This window comes from Cherax quadricarinatus, chromosome 63 (genome assembly GCF_038502225.1).
Source record: "Cherax quadricarinatus isolate ZL_2023a chromosome 63, ASM3850222v1, whole genome shotgun sequence".
Classification (NCBI taxonomy): Eukaryota; Metazoa; Arthropoda; class Malacostraca; order Decapoda; family Parastacidae; genus Cherax; species Cherax quadricarinatus.
This window is the reverse complement of record NC_091354.1, coordinates 14,867,349-14,885,392: the sequence shown is the minus strand read 5'-3', so window position 1 is coordinate 14,885,392 and position 18,044 is coordinate 14,867,349. Positions and strand designations below refer to the sequence as shown.

At 39.3% G+C, this 18,044-nt stretch overlaps 1 protein-coding gene across 4 annotated transcripts in view; it reads left to right on the top strand.

The window, feature by feature from the left end:
• Hmt-1 (ABC transporter ATP-binding protein/permease Hmt-1) overlaps positions 1-18,044 on the top strand; it is a 284,462-nt gene that overhangs the window by 119,523 nt on the left and 146,895 nt on the right. For all 4 annotated transcript variants that reach the window (XR_011393767.1, XM_070098648.1, XM_070098647.1 and 1 more), the window contains one exon: positions 8,372-8,564. Coding sequence is in view for 3 of the 4 variants with exons in the window: in XM_070098648.1 (XP_069954749.1) it covers positions 8,372-8,564 (193 nt within the window). In the remaining variant the exon portion in view is untranslated. The remainder of the gene's footprint in view (positions 1-8,371; positions 8,565-18,044) is intronic.

Below are 18,044 nucleotides of genomic sequence, written 5' to 3'. Positions count from 1 at the left end.
CTAATATGCAGTCATGAATGGGTTGATGTTATTTATACAGTTATTACAGCATTGCAGTAGTCTGCATAATAGTAAGTCTAATATTTTTTGTTTGAATAAAAATTCAAAATAGAAAGCAAGAGTAATATCAGAAGGGCCTGGAGACGTGACTGATGAACAAAGAAAACGTTATTTTAGAGCCAGGAATGTCTGCATTGTTCATTCTGGACCTTATTTTGAAATTGTCATATTTTTTAGTTTTCGTGAAATTGGCCAAATTGCAAATTTCTGACCACATTATTAGGTAGTTGAAATCAGTAAATGGGCAGTTTCTTGTATTCAATCGATAGAAAAAATGAAGTTCTAAAGAAATAGCTATGAGTTTGGGCAACTGGAACAATGGAATTAGCCGAAAATAGGGCTCAAAGTGGGCGAAATCGCCGATTTGTAAACAGCGCCGAGGTCGCTAACTTCGCGAGAGCATAATTCCGTCAGTTTTCCATCAAATTTCGTTTTTTTGGTGTCATTACAATCGGGAAAAGATTCTCTATCATTTCATAAGAAAAAATTTTTTTATTTTTTTTTTTAAATTTTGCGACACCAGGAGACACCTCAGGATTGGGGGTTGCGACAGTCAAAGGGTTAAGATCAACAACACTCTAATTGCCAGGCATAATGAGGGCAAATTCCTAGGCCTATACCTCGACAACAACCTGAACTTCAGCACCCATATCCAACACTTAACCAAAAAAGTATCCAAAACGGTTGGGATCCTCTCCAAGATACGATACTACATGCCGCAGACTGCCCTTCTCACACTATACCATTCACTTATATATCCATACCTCACCTATGCTATCTGTGCTTGGGGTTCAACTGCAGCAACACACCTAAAGCCAATAATAACCCAACAAAAAGCCACAGTAAGAATAATCACTAAATCCCATCCCTGGCAACACACCCCCTCACTCTTCATAGATCTAAACTTACTCCCTGTTCAGTACATCCACACTTACTACTGTGCAATCTACATCTACAGGACCTTAAATTCCAATATTAACCTTGACCTAAAATGCTTTCTTGATAGTTGTGACAGAACCCACAGGCACAACTCCAGACACAAACATCTCAATGACATTCCCCGTGTCCGACTAAACCTTTACAAAAATTCAATGTATGTCAAAGGCCCTAAAATCTGGAACACCCTACCTGAAAATTCTAAAACTGCAGACACAGTCATCACCTTCAAAACTACCATCAGAAAACATCTTATCTCCCTGGTACACCCTGTCAACTAATTACACGAATACCACCTGGTGGTTAACACTTACACTCACTCACCCATTTGGCCATAAACAGAAATATCAATCTCAATCTCAAAATAATGAATCTTAACTAGCCATAAGTTGGCCTGTGATACTCCAATACTGAAACTATGTATAGTGCCAAAACAAAAGCATTCACATTGCTAAACTCACAAACTAGTATTTATCACTTAGCCATAATACCAACTTACCTCATAATTTTGTAATATTTTAAACTTAAGATTTAATTTAAGTCTGCCCGAAATGCCTAGCCATGCTAGGTGTTCTAGTGGTGCACTCTGTAATTATTATTTTACTACATGTAAACCACACAATAACCAAATTCTGTAAACTCAGCATTGTAATCCTTATAGAGAATAAACTTTGAATTGAATTTGAATTTGAATTATTTGTAATAATTTAGGGTAAAGAATTAATCTAAGTTTGCCCGAAATGCCTGGCCTTGCTAGGTGTCCTAGTGGACCCCTCTGTAATTAGTATTTTATTACATGTAAACCACACAATAACAAAAATCTGTAAACCCCGCATTGTAATCCTTATAGAGAATAAACTTGATTGATTGATTGATTGATACTTATACTGTACTAAAATGTTGCCAGATTCTTAAGCTATTTTTCTGTAAGCATAACTTGTATGTGTATTGTACTTTTTTATTGTTTTCTGTAACATATAAGAGTTTTGCAAATTAAAGTTATCAAGTTGGAGTTTCATTTTTATGTTTTCTTTCTAATATATTATTTAATTTGCCATTTGGCATCATTACAAAGTGGGTGGAGCTATAGCAGAGGAAGGAGGAGCAGTGATGCATGGAGAGGTGTGCCTCTCGGCACTGTAAAATATTGTATAATTATACTAAAGGTTATCTACCTATCATATTTATTCCATAATAATATTAGGTATAACAAAAATTATGTAGAAGCATGATAAAAGACACCCAAATTAATGAAAACTGATATTATATAAAGAGGTATGGAAGGGTGGAGGGCGGGGAGAGAAAAAAATAGAAAGTGACCGCAACCATTACAAAAAACATTACGCGCCTGAAGGATAACTATAGAAGATTATTCTTATCCTATGCAAAGACTGAAAAAAGTGTGATTTTCTAAAAAAAAAAATTCCCAAGTAATCAGCTATGCACGCATTTCCTGGGATATCTTGGAAGTAAGTCATTGACCTATTTTATGTTGTATTACCATTAATAATAAGCAGATTGAAAGGAATTTCCCAGCAAACATAAAACTGAATGTTTTAATTTTGGGTGGTGGCACTTTTGAAGTGTCAGTAAGGGGTGATTCCTCGATTAGCAACGAATTCATTTACCAATGGGGTCTTAGGCCCCTAACTCCATCGTTAAGTGAGGAGAGGCTGTATTAGAAAGAAAAATATAAGAAATAACTAAAAAAATTGAAAAAAAAAAAATGGAAAATTCATGGCATGTGAGCATGCATGTTACGCCGGGCAGTGTCACCATACATATTATAAATGACTATAATTCCATGTAGTAACATTGTAAAACAATGATACTTACACCAGAGTGTTGCCTGAGAGCTCAGCTATTTTTCTGTAAGATTAACTCAATTTTTGTATTTTTTCAATTTTTTTTTTTACTCTGCGTGTTTCACACATCGGTGTCCCTTTCAAGAAGAAACTGGACAAGTATCTTCACCAGGTGCCAGATCAACCAGGCTGTGATGGATATATGGGGCAGTGGGCCTCCAGCAGCAACAACCTGGTTGACCAGGCATGCACCAGACGAACCTGGCCTATGGCTGGGCTCCGAGAGTAGTGAGACTTTCAAAGCTTATCAAAGGTATGAAAGAGAAGAAGGTACCTAAGGAAAGGCAGGAAGCATGCTGAATTCCTTTGTAAATTGGATAAGGTATAAAAGAAAAGATTAAGAAATATAGTAAGTCTGTCGGCTGTATCAATGAAAGTGCATGGTAGAAATCTTATCAAAATTGTGATGGGAAAGACAAAAAGTTATACAGGTACCATCCGACTTACGACCAAGCTTGGTTCCGACCAACTGGCTGTAAGTCAAAATGGACGTAAGTTGAAGAGACCACTGCATATACAGTGGTCCCTCAATAATCGTCCGGCTCGATAGTCGTCCTTTTCGGAAATCATTGTGTTATTCTCGTCCAAACATTGGCTCGCAAATGGTCGGTTTACTCGCTAATCGTCCTTTGTCCAGTACGCGTACTCACGCTCTGAGCCGCCTCGGCCTCCCTTCCCAGCCAGTGTGCCATTGTTTACCAGTGAGCGACGGTCCCCTCACTTGTTCATACGAAATATTTCATAATATTCCATTCATTTTAGTGCTTGCAAGTGCTAAATAAGCTACCATGGCTCCAAAGAAAGCTCCTAGTGCCAAGCCTTTGGTAAAGAAAGTGAGAAATATGATTGAATTTAAGAAAAACATCATTGAACAATATGAAAGTGGCGTGTGTGTGGCCAAACTGGCCAGGATGTATAACAAATCCCGTACAACCATATCTTCCATCGTGGCCAAGAAAAAGGGAATCAAGGAAGCTGTTGTTGTAAAGGGGGTAAATATGCTGAGAAAAATGAGATCACCAGTACTCGAAGATGTTGAGAAGTTATTATTGGTATGGATAAACGAGAAACAATTAGCAGGAGATACTCTTATGACGTCAATTATTTGTGAAAAAGCTAGGCAGTTGCATGACGATCTGGTAAAGAAATTGCCTGCAACGAGTACTGATAATTGTGAATTTAAGGCCAGCAAAGGTTGGTTTGAGAGATTTAAGAAGCGTAGTGGCATACACAGTGTGATAAGACATGGTGAAATGTGGGGTAGGATGGAAAGATTTATGGAGAAACATCACATTGAGAAGGATGTTGCAAGCCATATCGGCAACCTGTACAGTGACAGAGTCTTGGCCCATTTTAGGGAAGTTTTAAAGAAATGCCAGAAACAGAGCTCTCTGGACACTTTTTTTGTGAGACAGGACTCCAGTGACACTCAAGCTGGTCCTAGTGGCATTAAGAAACAGAAGAGAAGTAACCCCAGAAAAGCACTTGGCACCTGAGGTGTTGATGGAAGGGGATTTCCCTTCCAAACAGTAACTAATCCAATCTGTCTCCTCCTCCAGTCTTCCATACACTAAGAAGAATCACCAATAAAGGTAAGTGTTATGCTGTTAATGTTTCATTCATCATGTCCCATTGTGTTATGTACTACATCTATATATTATATTTTATTATCACACTGGCCTATTCCCACCAAGGCAGGGTGGCCCGAAAAAGAAAAACTTTCACAATCATTCACTCCATCACTGTCTTGCCAGAAGGGTGCTTTACACTACAGTTTTTAAACTGCAACATTAACACCCCTCCTAGTAGGTTGGTAGACAGCAACCACCCAGGGAAGTACTACCGTCCTGCCAGATGACTGTGAAACAGAAACCTGTAACTGTTTTGCATGATGGTAGGATTGCTGGTTTCTTTTTCTGTCTCATAAACACGCTAGATAACAGGGATATCTTGCTACTCCTACTTACACTTTGGTCACACTTCACAGACATGCACATGCATATATATATACATACATCTAGGTTTTTCTCCTTTTTCTAAACAGCTCTTGTTCCTCTTTATTTCTTCTATTGTCCATGGGGAAGTGGAAAAGAATCTTTCCTCCGTAAGCCATGCGTGTCGTATGAGGCGACTAAAATGCCGGGAGCAATGGGCTAGTAACCCCTTCTCCTGTAGATATTTACTAAAAAGAAGAAGAAAAACTACATCTATATATCATGTAAAAAAAAATTTTGTTTTAATACTTCTGGGTGTCAGGAATGGATTAATTGTATTTACAATATTTCTTATGGGGAAAATTGATTTGAAAATCGTCTTTTTCGATAATCGTCGCACTTCCAGGAACGGATTAACGACGATAAATGAGGGACCACTGTATACATATATTATATTGTTGAGTTCCCACAAGGCATTTCGTATATAGTATGCTGTACACAGTTTAAGGATTAATTTGAAATATAAAAAAATGTGAATATGTACTAGAGTTTAAGGAAGATATGTGGTTTGATAGACTTAGAAAAAAAGAAGTTAACAAAATGTGAAGAATGTTAAAACAAGTTGATGAGTGATGAGAAGAGCAGTGTGATAAGAGTAAGTGCAAATCTCTGGAATGAAAAATGGAAGATTAGCATGAAAGTAAGGCATATAGTGGAAGGAAGGAAATGTACAGTGGACCCCTGATTAACGATATTTTTTCATTCCAGAAGTATGTTCAGGTGCCAGTACTGACCGAATTTGTTCCCATAAGGAATATTGTGAAGTAGATTAGTCCATTTCAGACCCTCACACATACACGTACAAACGCACTTATATAAATACACTTACATAATTGGTCGCATTGGGAGGTGATCGTTAAGCGGGGGTCCACTGTATTTAGATACAGTGGAACCTCCACTTGCAAGTGTGTCCACATGCAAGTTTTTCCAAATACGAGCAGTCGATGGGTCGACTTTTTGCTTCCACACGCGAGCAGACCTCAAGGCAGGTTCTGTGACACTGGTGAGGGACTCTTGCTCTTGATCTCGGGAATTGTATCTCATTTGTTTGTTGGGCTATCTTATTGAAACTTGGGGAATGTATGATGGAAAGATGCTTCTTAACGTACACCAAAAATGAAAGAAATATAAGCATATATAATGGAGTTCACTTCTCAGCAATTAGCCACCCCTTCGTGGTAATTTCGAATGGTTTTTATGGTTGTACTCTAGTTTTTTTGGTCTCATTTGATAGAATGGAGATATATTACAGAAATAGATATGATTTTAATTGCTTTCACAACGAAAAGTACCTTGAAATAGAGCTCAACGTAGGAGAAATAGTCCATTGCTTGGCTGTTTCAGAGTAAACAAATGACGTCTCTGTCCATTCCAATATGCAGTCATGAATGGGTTGACATTATTTATACAATTATTGCAATAAGGAACAACAGTAAATCTTACATTTTTTGTGTGAATAAAAATTACAAATTATTTATATAATAATAATAATATGTAAATAATATGTATAATAATATGTATAATAATAATACGCATAATAATAATAGAGGCCTAGCTTCTCCCTATGAGCCCCGTGAGGGCGGGGAATGTGGTTAGGCCTGGGGACAGTTGGTCCCAAAGATGAGGGGGTACTTGTACCTCCTCCCATGGGAAACTTAGGTCTCGAGACACTCCCCAGATAGGGAGCCAAGGCCGGGTCACCACTACTTGGAAAAGACCTGGGCCGGGAGAATACCGGCGAATAAGAAAAAAAAAATAATGTACTACATATAATAATTATAATAACAGACGGCTTCAAAAGGCCGTCACTAGATGGCAGTGTTTACCACAACAAAGAGGGAGCGGTTGTGGCTGCCTCCACCTGTTACATAATGACATATTTTATTCATTCTAGAGTATATGTCATGTTTCTATGTTTTTATATTGTTTGTTATGCCATATTAGATGAACTATAATAGATAAATAAACCGTATAGATGATATTAGCAAAATTATTCATGAAGTATTTTGCCCGGTCTCCAGACAAACTCATCCACCGCTGACACCGCCCATACCACTACATGAATGACATATTTTATTCATTCTAGAGTATATATCACGTTTCTATGTTATATTGTTTGTTATGTTATATTAGATGAACTGTGATAGATAAATAAGCCGTATAGATGATATTAGCAAAATTATTCATGAAGTATTTTGCCCGTTCTCCAGACAAACTCGTCCACCGCCGACACTGCCTTTACCACTACATGAATGACATATTTTATTCATTTTAGAGTATATATCAGGTTTCTATGTTATTTATATTGTTTATTATGTCATATTAGATGAAGTGAGATAGATAAATAAGCCGTTGAGTTGATATTAGTGAAATTATTGAAGTACAGAATTCCACTGGGATGGATTAATTGCATTTCAGTTAATTTAAATGAGGAAAATTGACTGTGCAAACAAGCAAATCCAGTTGCAAGCAAGGTCATGGAACGGATTAAACTCGCAAGTACAGGTTCCACTGTACTTGGGTGTGGATATGTCAGCAGATGAGTGTATGAAAGATGAATATAGATGATGATACTTTTTGTATGAATGTGAATCATGGAATTTGAATGTTGCATAGAAGAGGTTGGAAATGTCATGTCAGAGATCAATTGTTTTTGGTGTGAATATTATGCAGAAAGGAATGATGCAATTAATAACTGGTGTGGTGGTATGAAAGGTAAAATTCAAAGTGTGGTAAAGAGATTGTTGAGATGGTTTGGTCATATAGAATTGGTGGATTAAGATAGGATGATTAAGGTGTATAAAACTGAAGTGATTGGAAGGAATAGCAAATGACCAAGGAAGAGTGTAAAGGAAACTTTGAGAGGTAATTGCTTGAGTATCCAGCAGGCATGTGTAAGTATGTTAGATTAGAGTGAGTGGAAGTAAATAATTTTTAGGCTTTGAAATTCAGTTGGAGTATAAGGATGATACAGTACAGTATGAAGTACAGTACAGATGAAGTACAGTACAGATGAAGTACAGTACAGATGAAGTATAGTACAGATGAAGTACAGTACAGATGAAGTACAGGACAGATGAAGTACAGTACAGATGAAGTACAGTACAGATGAAGTACAGGACAGATGAAGTACAGTACAGATGAAGTACAGTACAGATGAAGTACAGTACAGATGAAGTACAGGACAGATGAAGTACAGTACAGATGAAGTACAGTACAGATGAAGTACAGTACAGATGAAGTACAGTACAGTACCTGCACCTTGAAAGTCAATTGTGTATGTTGTAGTTTGGTGGGTTATTATTGGAGTGTGATGTCTTCTCTTCATCATAGACAACTTGTGAGCTAGTAATGATAAATGCACTCTTTGAGTTGCTATTCCTTGTTGGAAAACGCCAGTGTGTTAAAGATTTATGAATTATGCTGATATATCTTTTCAAATTAAAAAAGATAAGTTTCTCAAACACAAAATTATTTTCATTGTGAGTGTAACAATTTATGTTTACTGTCCCTCAGGATCAGCCACAGAATCAAGTAAACAGTCAAGGGTCAACATGGCGCAACACCTGGAAAAAGCTGCGAGTTTTGTTTCCCTTCATGTGGCCCAAGAAGAGCATGTTGCTGCAGTTGGCAGTTATCATTTGCTTTTTACTTCTGATTGCTGGCAGAGTGGCAAATGTGTATGTACCAATTTACTATAAATTGATTGGTAAGTATTATATTATGTGCTATTAATAAATTAGTTAATGTAGCTTTTTATTTTAACCCCTTGACTGTGTCTCCTGGCATCCCAAAATTTCCAAAAAGAAAAAACTATTTTATCTTATGAAATAATAGAGAATCTTTTCCCGATTGTAATGACACCAATAGAACGAAATTTGATGGAAAACTGATGGACTTATGCTCTCGCGAAGTTAGCGACTTCGGCGATATTTATGAATCGGCGATTTCACCCACTTTGAGCCCTATTTTCGGCTCATTCCATTGTTCCAGTCGACCAAACTCATAGCTGTTTCTTTAGAACTCCATTTTTTCTATTGATTGAGTACAAGAAACTGCCCATTTACCGATTTCAACTACCCAATAACGTGGTCAGAAATTTGCAATTTTGCCAATTTCATGAAAATTAAAAAATATGACAATTTCAAAATAGGGTATAGAATGAACAATGCAGACATTCCTGGCTCTAAAATAACATTTTCTTTGTTCATCACTCATGTCTCCAGGCCCCTCTGATATTACTCTTGCTTTCTATTTTGAATTTTTATTAAAACAAAAAATAGAAGATTTACTGTTATGCAGACTACTGCAATATTGTAATAATTGTGTAAATAATGTCAAACCATTCATGACTGCATATTAGAATGGCTACTTGGACATTTGTTTACTTTTAAAAATCGGCAAAAATCAGACATTTTCCCTGCTTTGACCTCCATTTCAAGGCTCTTTTCATAGTAAAATTACTCAAAATCACCTCTATTTCTATAATATGTTTTTCATTCTGTCAAATGAGACCAAGAAAACGAGAAAACAACCATAAATACACCTACCATCCGACTTACGACCAAGTTCGGTTCCGAGAAATCGGTCGTAAGTCGAAATGGTCGTAAGTCGAACTTTAATACTGAATATCAACAAAACATTTTTGTAATGACTTTATTTTATTGTTTTATTTTGGTATTTCATGTTTTACTTTACTTTTTATGCTGTTAGTACTGTATTTTATACTGCAAGGTTTAGGATAAACACTGTGTACAACACAAATAGTTGTTTATTTCCCAGAAATTTGGCATAAAAAACACGGTCGTAAGTCGAGTGGTCGTAAGTTGAGCAGGTCATAAGTCGGATGGTAGGTGTACTATACAAAAATAGACCACAAAGTCGGTATTTTAATTAAAAAAAACAGTCTGAGTTTTTTTTTCTCATGCACTGCGTGCTGCAGGATTTTTTTTATATGGTGCACACTAGCCAAACAGACCCATTCTCTCACATGTGGGCCTACCAGCTTTCTCCTGCTTGATTTGAAGCCGCTAGAATTTATGAGGATATATACGTCAAAAACTGTGGCTCGTATATAAACGACTAAAACACTCAAAGGGTTAAATTGAGTACAGTGGAACCTCAAAAATCGAACTGCTCCCAACACAACCAGTTATGTAAGTGTATTTTTGTGAGTGCTTTTATAAGCGTATTTTTGAGGGTCTGAAATGGACTAATCTAATTTACATTATTCCTGATGGGAATAAATTCATTCGGTAAAGGCACTCGAACAGCCTTCTGGACCGAAGAATGTTCGATATTTGAGGTTCCACTGTATAAAAAATTTGAAGGAGGATCATTATACAGTGGACCCTTGGTTATCGGCTGTTCCGGATATAGGTCATTTCGGTTTTCGCTTGCTTTTTTGGCCAAAATTCTATCCCGGTTATCGGCTGTTATTTTGGAGATCGGCCATATTGGACGTGTCCACCCACCGCTCCGCCGCATTCGTGAGTCGGTCTGGCTGTGTCTCTGGGTAAGTGAGGAAGATTCCACGCATTCATCCAAACATTTCGCTATAATCCATTGTTTTTTGTGGTTATTGATTGAGTGCAACTGTGAAATAAGCCACCATGGGCCCAAAAAAAGTTCCTAGTGACAACCCTTTGGTAAAGAAAGTGAGAAACATGATAGAATTCAAGCAAGAACTTCTAGCAAAGTACGAAAGTGAAGGAGGAAGAGAGAGGGGAGAATGTGCCTTCTTGAGTGATTCAATGATTCTACGATATGTATGATACTAAAGCAGCAGGAGTTGATAAGGCCTATAGCGCCAGCCAGTGATAAAGTGCAGCATTAACAGTGTAGAAATTAACCAATGGAAAAAGGACGACATGAAACTGACTCCTCCAATGTTGTTGGATGTATATAGGGCCACTGACAATATATGCTGCCCTGTGTATCTTAACATAAGAACATAAGAAAGGAGGAACACTGCAGCAGGCCTGTTGGCCTATACTAGGCAGGTCCTTTACAATTCATCCCACTAACAAACATTTGACCAACCCAATTTTCAATGCTACCCAAGAAATAAGCTCTGATGTGCAAGTCCCACTCAAATCCAACCCCTCCCACTCATGTACTTATCCAACCTAAATTTGAAACTACCCAAAGTCCTAGCCTCAATAACCCAACTAGGTAGACTGTTCCACTCATCAACTACCCTATTTCCAAACCAATACTTTCCTATGTCCTTTCTAAATCTAAACTTATCTAATTTAAATCCATTACTGCGGGTTCTCTCTTGGAGAGATATCCTCAAGACCTTGTTAATATCCCCTTTATTAATACCTATCTTCCACTTATACACTTTGATCAGGTCTCCCCTCATTCTTCGTCTAACAAGTGAATGTAACTTAAGAGTCTTCAATCTTTCTTCATGAGGAAGATTTCTAATGCTATGTATTAATTTAGTCATCCTACGCTGAATGTTTTCTAACGAATTTATGTCCATTCTGGAATATGGAGACCAGAATTGAGCTGCATAATCTAGGTGAGGCCTTACTAATGATGTATAAAGCTGCAGTATGACCTCTGGACTTCTGTTGCTTACACTTCTTGATATAAATCCCAGTAATCTATTTGCCTTATTATGTACGTTTAGGCATTGCTGTCTTGGTTTAAGGTTGCTGCTTACCATAACCCTCAAGTCCTTTTCGCAATCTGTATGGCTAAGTTCTACATTATTTAACTTATAAGTGCTAGGGTTATGGACACTCCCGAGCTTCAGAACCTTGCATTTATCTACATTGAACTGCATCTGCCACTTTTCTGACCAAGAGTAGAGTTTGTCTAAATCCTCCTGAAGTTCCCTAACGTATTTTTTTAATTTTATTATCACACTGGCCGATTCCCACCAAGGCAGGGTGGCCCGAAAAAGAAAAACTTTCACCATCATTCACTCCATCACTGTCTTGCCAGAAGGGTGCTTTACACTACAGTTTTTAAACTGCAACATTAACACCCCTCCTTCAGAGTGCAGGCATTGTACTTCCCATCTCCAGGACTCAAGTCCGGCCTGCCGGTTTCCCTGAACCCCTTCATAAATGTTACTTTGCTCACACTCCAACAGCACGTCAAGTATTAAAAACCATTCGTCTCCATTCACTCCTATCAAATACGCTCACGCACGCCTGCTGGAAGTCCAAGCCCCTCGCACACAAAGCCTCCTTTACCCCCTCCCTCCAACCTTTCCTAGGCCGACCCCTACCCCGCCTTCCTTCCACTACAGACTGATACACTCTTGAAGTCATTCTGTTTCGCTCCATTCTCTCTACATGTCCGAACCACCTCAACAACCCTTCCTCAGCCCTCTGGACAACAGTTTTGGTAATCCCGCACCTCCTCCTAACTTCCAAACTACGAATTCTCTGCATTATATTCACACCACACATTGCCCTCAGACATGACATCTCCACTGCCTCCTGCCTTCTCCTCGCTGCAACATTCATCACCCATGCTTCACACCCATATAAGAGTGTTGGTAAAACTATACTCTCATACATTCCCCTCTTTGCCTCCAAGGACAAAGTTCTTTGTCTCCACAGACTCCTAAGCGCACCACTCACCCTTTTCCCCTCATCAATTCTATGATTCACCTCATCCTTCATAGACCCATCCGCTGACACGTCCACTCCCAAATATCTGAATACATTCACCTCCTCCATACTCTCTCCCTCCAATCTGATATCCAATCTTTCATCACCTAATATTTTTGTTATCCTCATAACCTTACTCTTTCCTGTATTCACTTTTAATTTTCTTCAGGAGGCCTGGTCACAGACCGGGCCGCGGGGGCGTTGACCCCCGGAACTCTCTCCAGGTAAACTCCAGGTAAACACCCTACCAAATTCATCCACCAATCTCTGCAACTTCTCTTCAGAATCTCCCAAGAGCACAGTGTCATCAGCAAAGAGCAACTGTGACAACTCCCACTTTATGTGTGATTCTTTATCTTTTAACTCCACGCCTCTTGTCAAGACCCTCGCATTTACTTCTCTTACAACCCCATCTATAAATATATTAAACAACCACGGTGACATCACACATCCTTGTCTAAGGCCTACTTTTACTGGGAAATAATTTCCCTCTTTCCTATGTACTCTAACTTGAGCCTCACTATCCTCGTAAAAACTCTTCACTGCTTTCAGTAACCTACCTCCTACACCATACACCTGCAACATCTGCCACATTGCCCCCCCTATCCACCCTGTCATACGCCTTTTCCAAATCCATAAATGCCACAAAGACCTCTTTAGCCTTATCTAAATACTGTTCACTTATATGTTTCACTGTAAACACCTGGTTCACACACCCCCTACCTTTCCTAAAGCCTCCTTGTTCATCTGCTATCCTATTCTCAGTCTTACTTTTAATTCTTTCAATAATAACTCTACCATACACTTTACCAGGTATACTCAACAGACTTATCCCCCTATAATTTTTGCACTCTCTTTTGTCCCCTTTGCCTTTATACAAAGGAACTATGCATGCTCTCTGCCAATCCCTAGGTACCTTACCCTCTTCCATACATTTATTAAATAATTGCACCAACCACTCCAAAACTATATCCCCACCTGCTTTTAACATTTCTATCTTTATCCCATCAATCCCGGCTGCCTTACCCCCTTTCATTTTACCTACTGCCTCACGAACTTCCCCCACACTCACAACTGGCTCTTCCTCACTCCTACAAGATGTTATTCCTCCTTGCCCTATACACGAAATCACAGCTTCCCTATCTTCATCAACATTTAACAATTCCTCAAAATATTCCCTCCATCTTCCCAATACCTCTAACTCTCCATTTAATAACTCTCCTCTCCTATTTTTAACTGACAAATCCATTTGTTCTCTAGGCTTCCTTAACTTGTTAATCTCACTCCAAAACTTTTTCTTATTTTCAACAAAATTTGTTGATAACATCTCACCCACTCTCTCATTTGCTCTCTTTTTACATTGCTTCACCACTCTCTTAACCTATCTCATTTTCTCCATATACTCTTCCCTCCTTGCATCACTTCTACTTTGTAAAAACTTCTCATATGCTAACTTTTTCTCCCTTACTACTCTCTTTACATCATCATTCCACCAATCGCTCCTCTTCCCTCCCGCACCCACTTTCCTGTAACCACAAACTTCTGCTGAACACTCTAACACTACATTTTTAAACCTACCCCATACCTCTTCGACCCCATTGCCTATGCTCTCATTAGCCCATCTATCCTCCAATAGCTGTTTATATCTTTCCCTAACTGCCTCCTCTTTTAGTTTATAAACCTTCACCTCTCTCTTCCCTGATGCTTCTATTCTCCTTGTATCCCATCTACCTTTTACTCTCAGTGTAGCTACAACTAGAAAGTGATCTGATATATCTGTGGCCCCTCTATAAACATGTACATCCTGAAGTCTACTCAACAGTCTTTTATCTACCAATACATAATCCAACAAACTACTGTCATTTCGCCCTACATCATATCTTGTATACTTATTTATTCTCTTTTTCTTAAAATATGTATTACCTATAACTAAACCCCTTTCTATACAAAGTTCAATCAAAGGGCTCCCATTATCATTTACACCTGGCACCCCAAACTTACCTACCACACCCTCTCTAAAAGTTTCTCCTACTTTAGCATTCAGGTCCCCTACCACAATTACTCTCTCACTTGGTTCAAAGGCTCCTATACATTCACTTAACATCTCCCAAAATCTCTCTCTCTCTCCTCTGCATTCCTCTCTTCTCCAGGTGCATACACGCTTATTATGACCCACTTCTCGCATCCAACCTTTACTTTAATCCACATAATTCTTGCATTTACACATTCATATTCTCTTTTCTCCTTCCATAACAGATCATTCAACATTACTGCTACCCCTTCCTTTGTTCTAACTCTCTCAGATACTCCAGATTTAATCCCATTTATTTCCCCCCAACGAAACTCCCCTACCCCCTTCAGCTTTGTTTCGCTTAGGGCCAGGACATCCAACTTCTTTTCATTCATAACATCAGCAATCATCTGTTTCTTGTCATCTGCACTACATCCACGCACATTCAAGCATCCCAGTTTTATAAAGTTTTTCTTCTTCTCTTTTTTAGTAAATGTCTACAGGAGAAGGGGTTACTAGCCCATTGCTCCCAGCATTTTAGTCGCCTCATACGACACGCATGGCTTACGGAGGAAAGATTCTTTTCCACTTCCCCATGGACAATAGAAGAAATAAAGAAGAACAAGAGCTATGTAGAAAAAGGAGAAAAACCTAGATGTATGTATATATATATGCATGTGTGTGAAGTGTGACCAAAGTGTAAGTTGGAGTAGCAAGGTATCCCTGTTATCTAGCGTGTTTATGAGACAGAAAAAGACACCAGCAATCCTACCATCATGCAAAACAGTTACAGGTTTCTGTTTCACAGTCATCTGGCAGGACGGTAGTACTTCCCTGGGTGGTTGCTGTCTACCAACCTACTACCTAACATCTACGTTTGAATCAATTATCCTACCTATCTTTGTGTCATCGGCGAATTTGCTCATATCACTAGTACACGTAATTCCTTCATCAAGATCATTGATATATATTATAAACAACAACGGGCCCAAGTCTGATCCCTGTGGAATGCCACTTGTTACTGATCCCCACTCGGATTTAACCCCATTTATGGACACACTCTGCTTCCTGTCTGTGAGCCATGATTCGATCCACGAGAGCACCCTTCCCCCAATGCCATGAGGTGCTATTTTCTTCAACAGTCTTTGGTGCAGAACTTTATCAAATGCCTTACTAAAATCTAAGTAAATAATATCAAATTCTTTATCGTGGTCAACAGCCTCAAAAGCTTTACTGGAGTTTACCTGGAGAGAGTTTCGGGGGTCAACGCCCCCGCGGCCCGGTCTGTGACCAGGCCTCCTGGTGGATCAGCCCCTGATCAACCAGGCTGTTGCTGCTGGCTGCATGCAAACCAACATACGAGCCACAGCCCGGCTGATCAGGAACTGACTTTAGGTGCTTGTCCAGTGCCAGCTTGAAGACTGCCAGGGGTCTGTTGGTAATCCCCCTTATGTGTGCTGGGAGGCAGTTGAACAGTCTCGGGCCCCTGACACTTATTGTATGGTCTCTTAACGTGCTAGTGACACCCCTGCTTTTCATTGGGGGGATGGTGCATCGTCTGCCAAGTCTTTTGCTTTCGTAGTGAGTGATTTTCGTGTGCAAGTTCGGTACTAGTCCCTCTAGGATTTTCCAGGTGTATATAATCATGTATCTCTCCCTCCTGCGTTCCAGGGAATACAGGTTTAGAAACCTCAAGCGCTCCCAGTAATTGAGGTGTTTTATCTCCATTATGCGCGCCGTGAAAGTTCTCTGTACATTTTCTAGGTCGGCAATTTCACCTGCCTTGAAAGGTGCTGTTAGAGTGCAGCAATATTCCAGCCTAGATAGAACAAGTGACCTGAAGAGTGTCATCATGGGCTTGGCCTCCCTAGTTTTGAAGGTTCGCATTATCCATCCTGTCATTTTTCTAGCAGATGCGATTGATACAATGTTATGGTCCTTGAAGGTGAGATCCTCCGACATAATCACTCCCAGGTCTTTGACGTTGGTGTTTCGCTCTATTTTGTGGCCAGAATTTGTTTTGTACTCTGATGAAGATTTAATTTCCTCATGTTTACCATATCTGAGTAATTGAAATTTCTCATCGTTGAACTTCATATTGTTTTCCGCAGCCCACTGAAAGATTTGGTTGATGTCCGCCTGGAGCCTTGCAGTGTCTGCAATGGAAGACACTGTCATGCAGATTCGGGTGTCATCTGCAAAGGAAGACACGGTGCTGTGGCTGACATCCTTGTCTATGTCGGATATGAGGATGAGGAACAAGATGGGAGCTAGTACTGTGCCTTGTGGAACAGAGCTTTTCACCGTAGCTGCCTCGGACTTTACTCTGTTGACGACTACTCTCTGTGTTCTGTTAGTGAGGAAATTATAGATCCATCGACCGACTTTTCCTGTTATTCCTTTAGCACGCATTTTGTGCGCTATTATGCCATGGTCACACTTGTCGAAGGCTTTTGCAAAGTCTGTATATATTGCATCTGCATTCTTTTTGTCTTCTAGTGCATTTAGGACCTTGTCGTAGTGATCCAATAGTTGAGACAGACAGGAGCGACCTGTTCTAAACCCATGTTGCCCTGGGTTGTGTAACTGATGGGTTTCTAGATGGGTGGTGATCTTGCTTCTTAGGACCCTTTCAAAGATTTTTATGATATGGGATGTTAGTGCTATTGGTCTGTAGTTCTTTGCTGTTGCTTTACTGCCCCCTTTGTAGAGTGGGGCTATGTCTGTTGTTTTTAGTAACTGAGGGACGACCCCCGTGTCCATGCTCCCTCTCCATAGGATGGAAAAGGCTCGTGATAGGGGCTTCTTGCAGTTCTTGATGAACACAGAGTTCCATGAGTCTGGCCCTGGGGCAGAGTGCATGGGCATGTCATTTATCGCCTGTTCGAAGTCATTTGGCGTCAGGATAACATCGGATAGGCTTGTGTTAATCAAATTTTGTGGCTCTCTCATAAAAAATTCATTTTGATCTTCGACTCTCAGTCTGGTTAGCGGCTTGCTAAAAACTGAGTCATATTGGGACTTGAGTAGCTCACTCATTTCCTTGCTGAAGAAAGTTAATAAATTAGTTAGACAAGACCGGCCTCTTGTGAATCCATGCTGAGTATCATTAATCAAGCTATGCTTATCGAGATGGCTTCTTATAATCTGAGCTATAATTGCCTCTAGTAATTTGCCTACAATTGAGGTCAGGCTTATTGGGCGGTAATTTGACGGTAATGACTTGTCCCCTGTTTTAAAAATAGGAATTACATTAGCCATCTTCCACATATCAGACACTACACCTGTTTGAAGAGATAAATTAAAAATATTAGTTAATGGTTCACAGACTTCCATTTTGCATTCCTTTAGAACCCTTGAAAAAACCTCATCAGGACCCGGTGACTTATTTTGCTTCAGTCAGTCTATCTGCTTCACAACCATTTCACTAGTGACTGTGATGTTACATAATTTATCTTCTTCTGGCCCACTATAAAAATTAATTACCGGAATATTATTAGTGTCTTCCTGTGTAAAAACTGAGAGAAAATAATTATTTAAAATC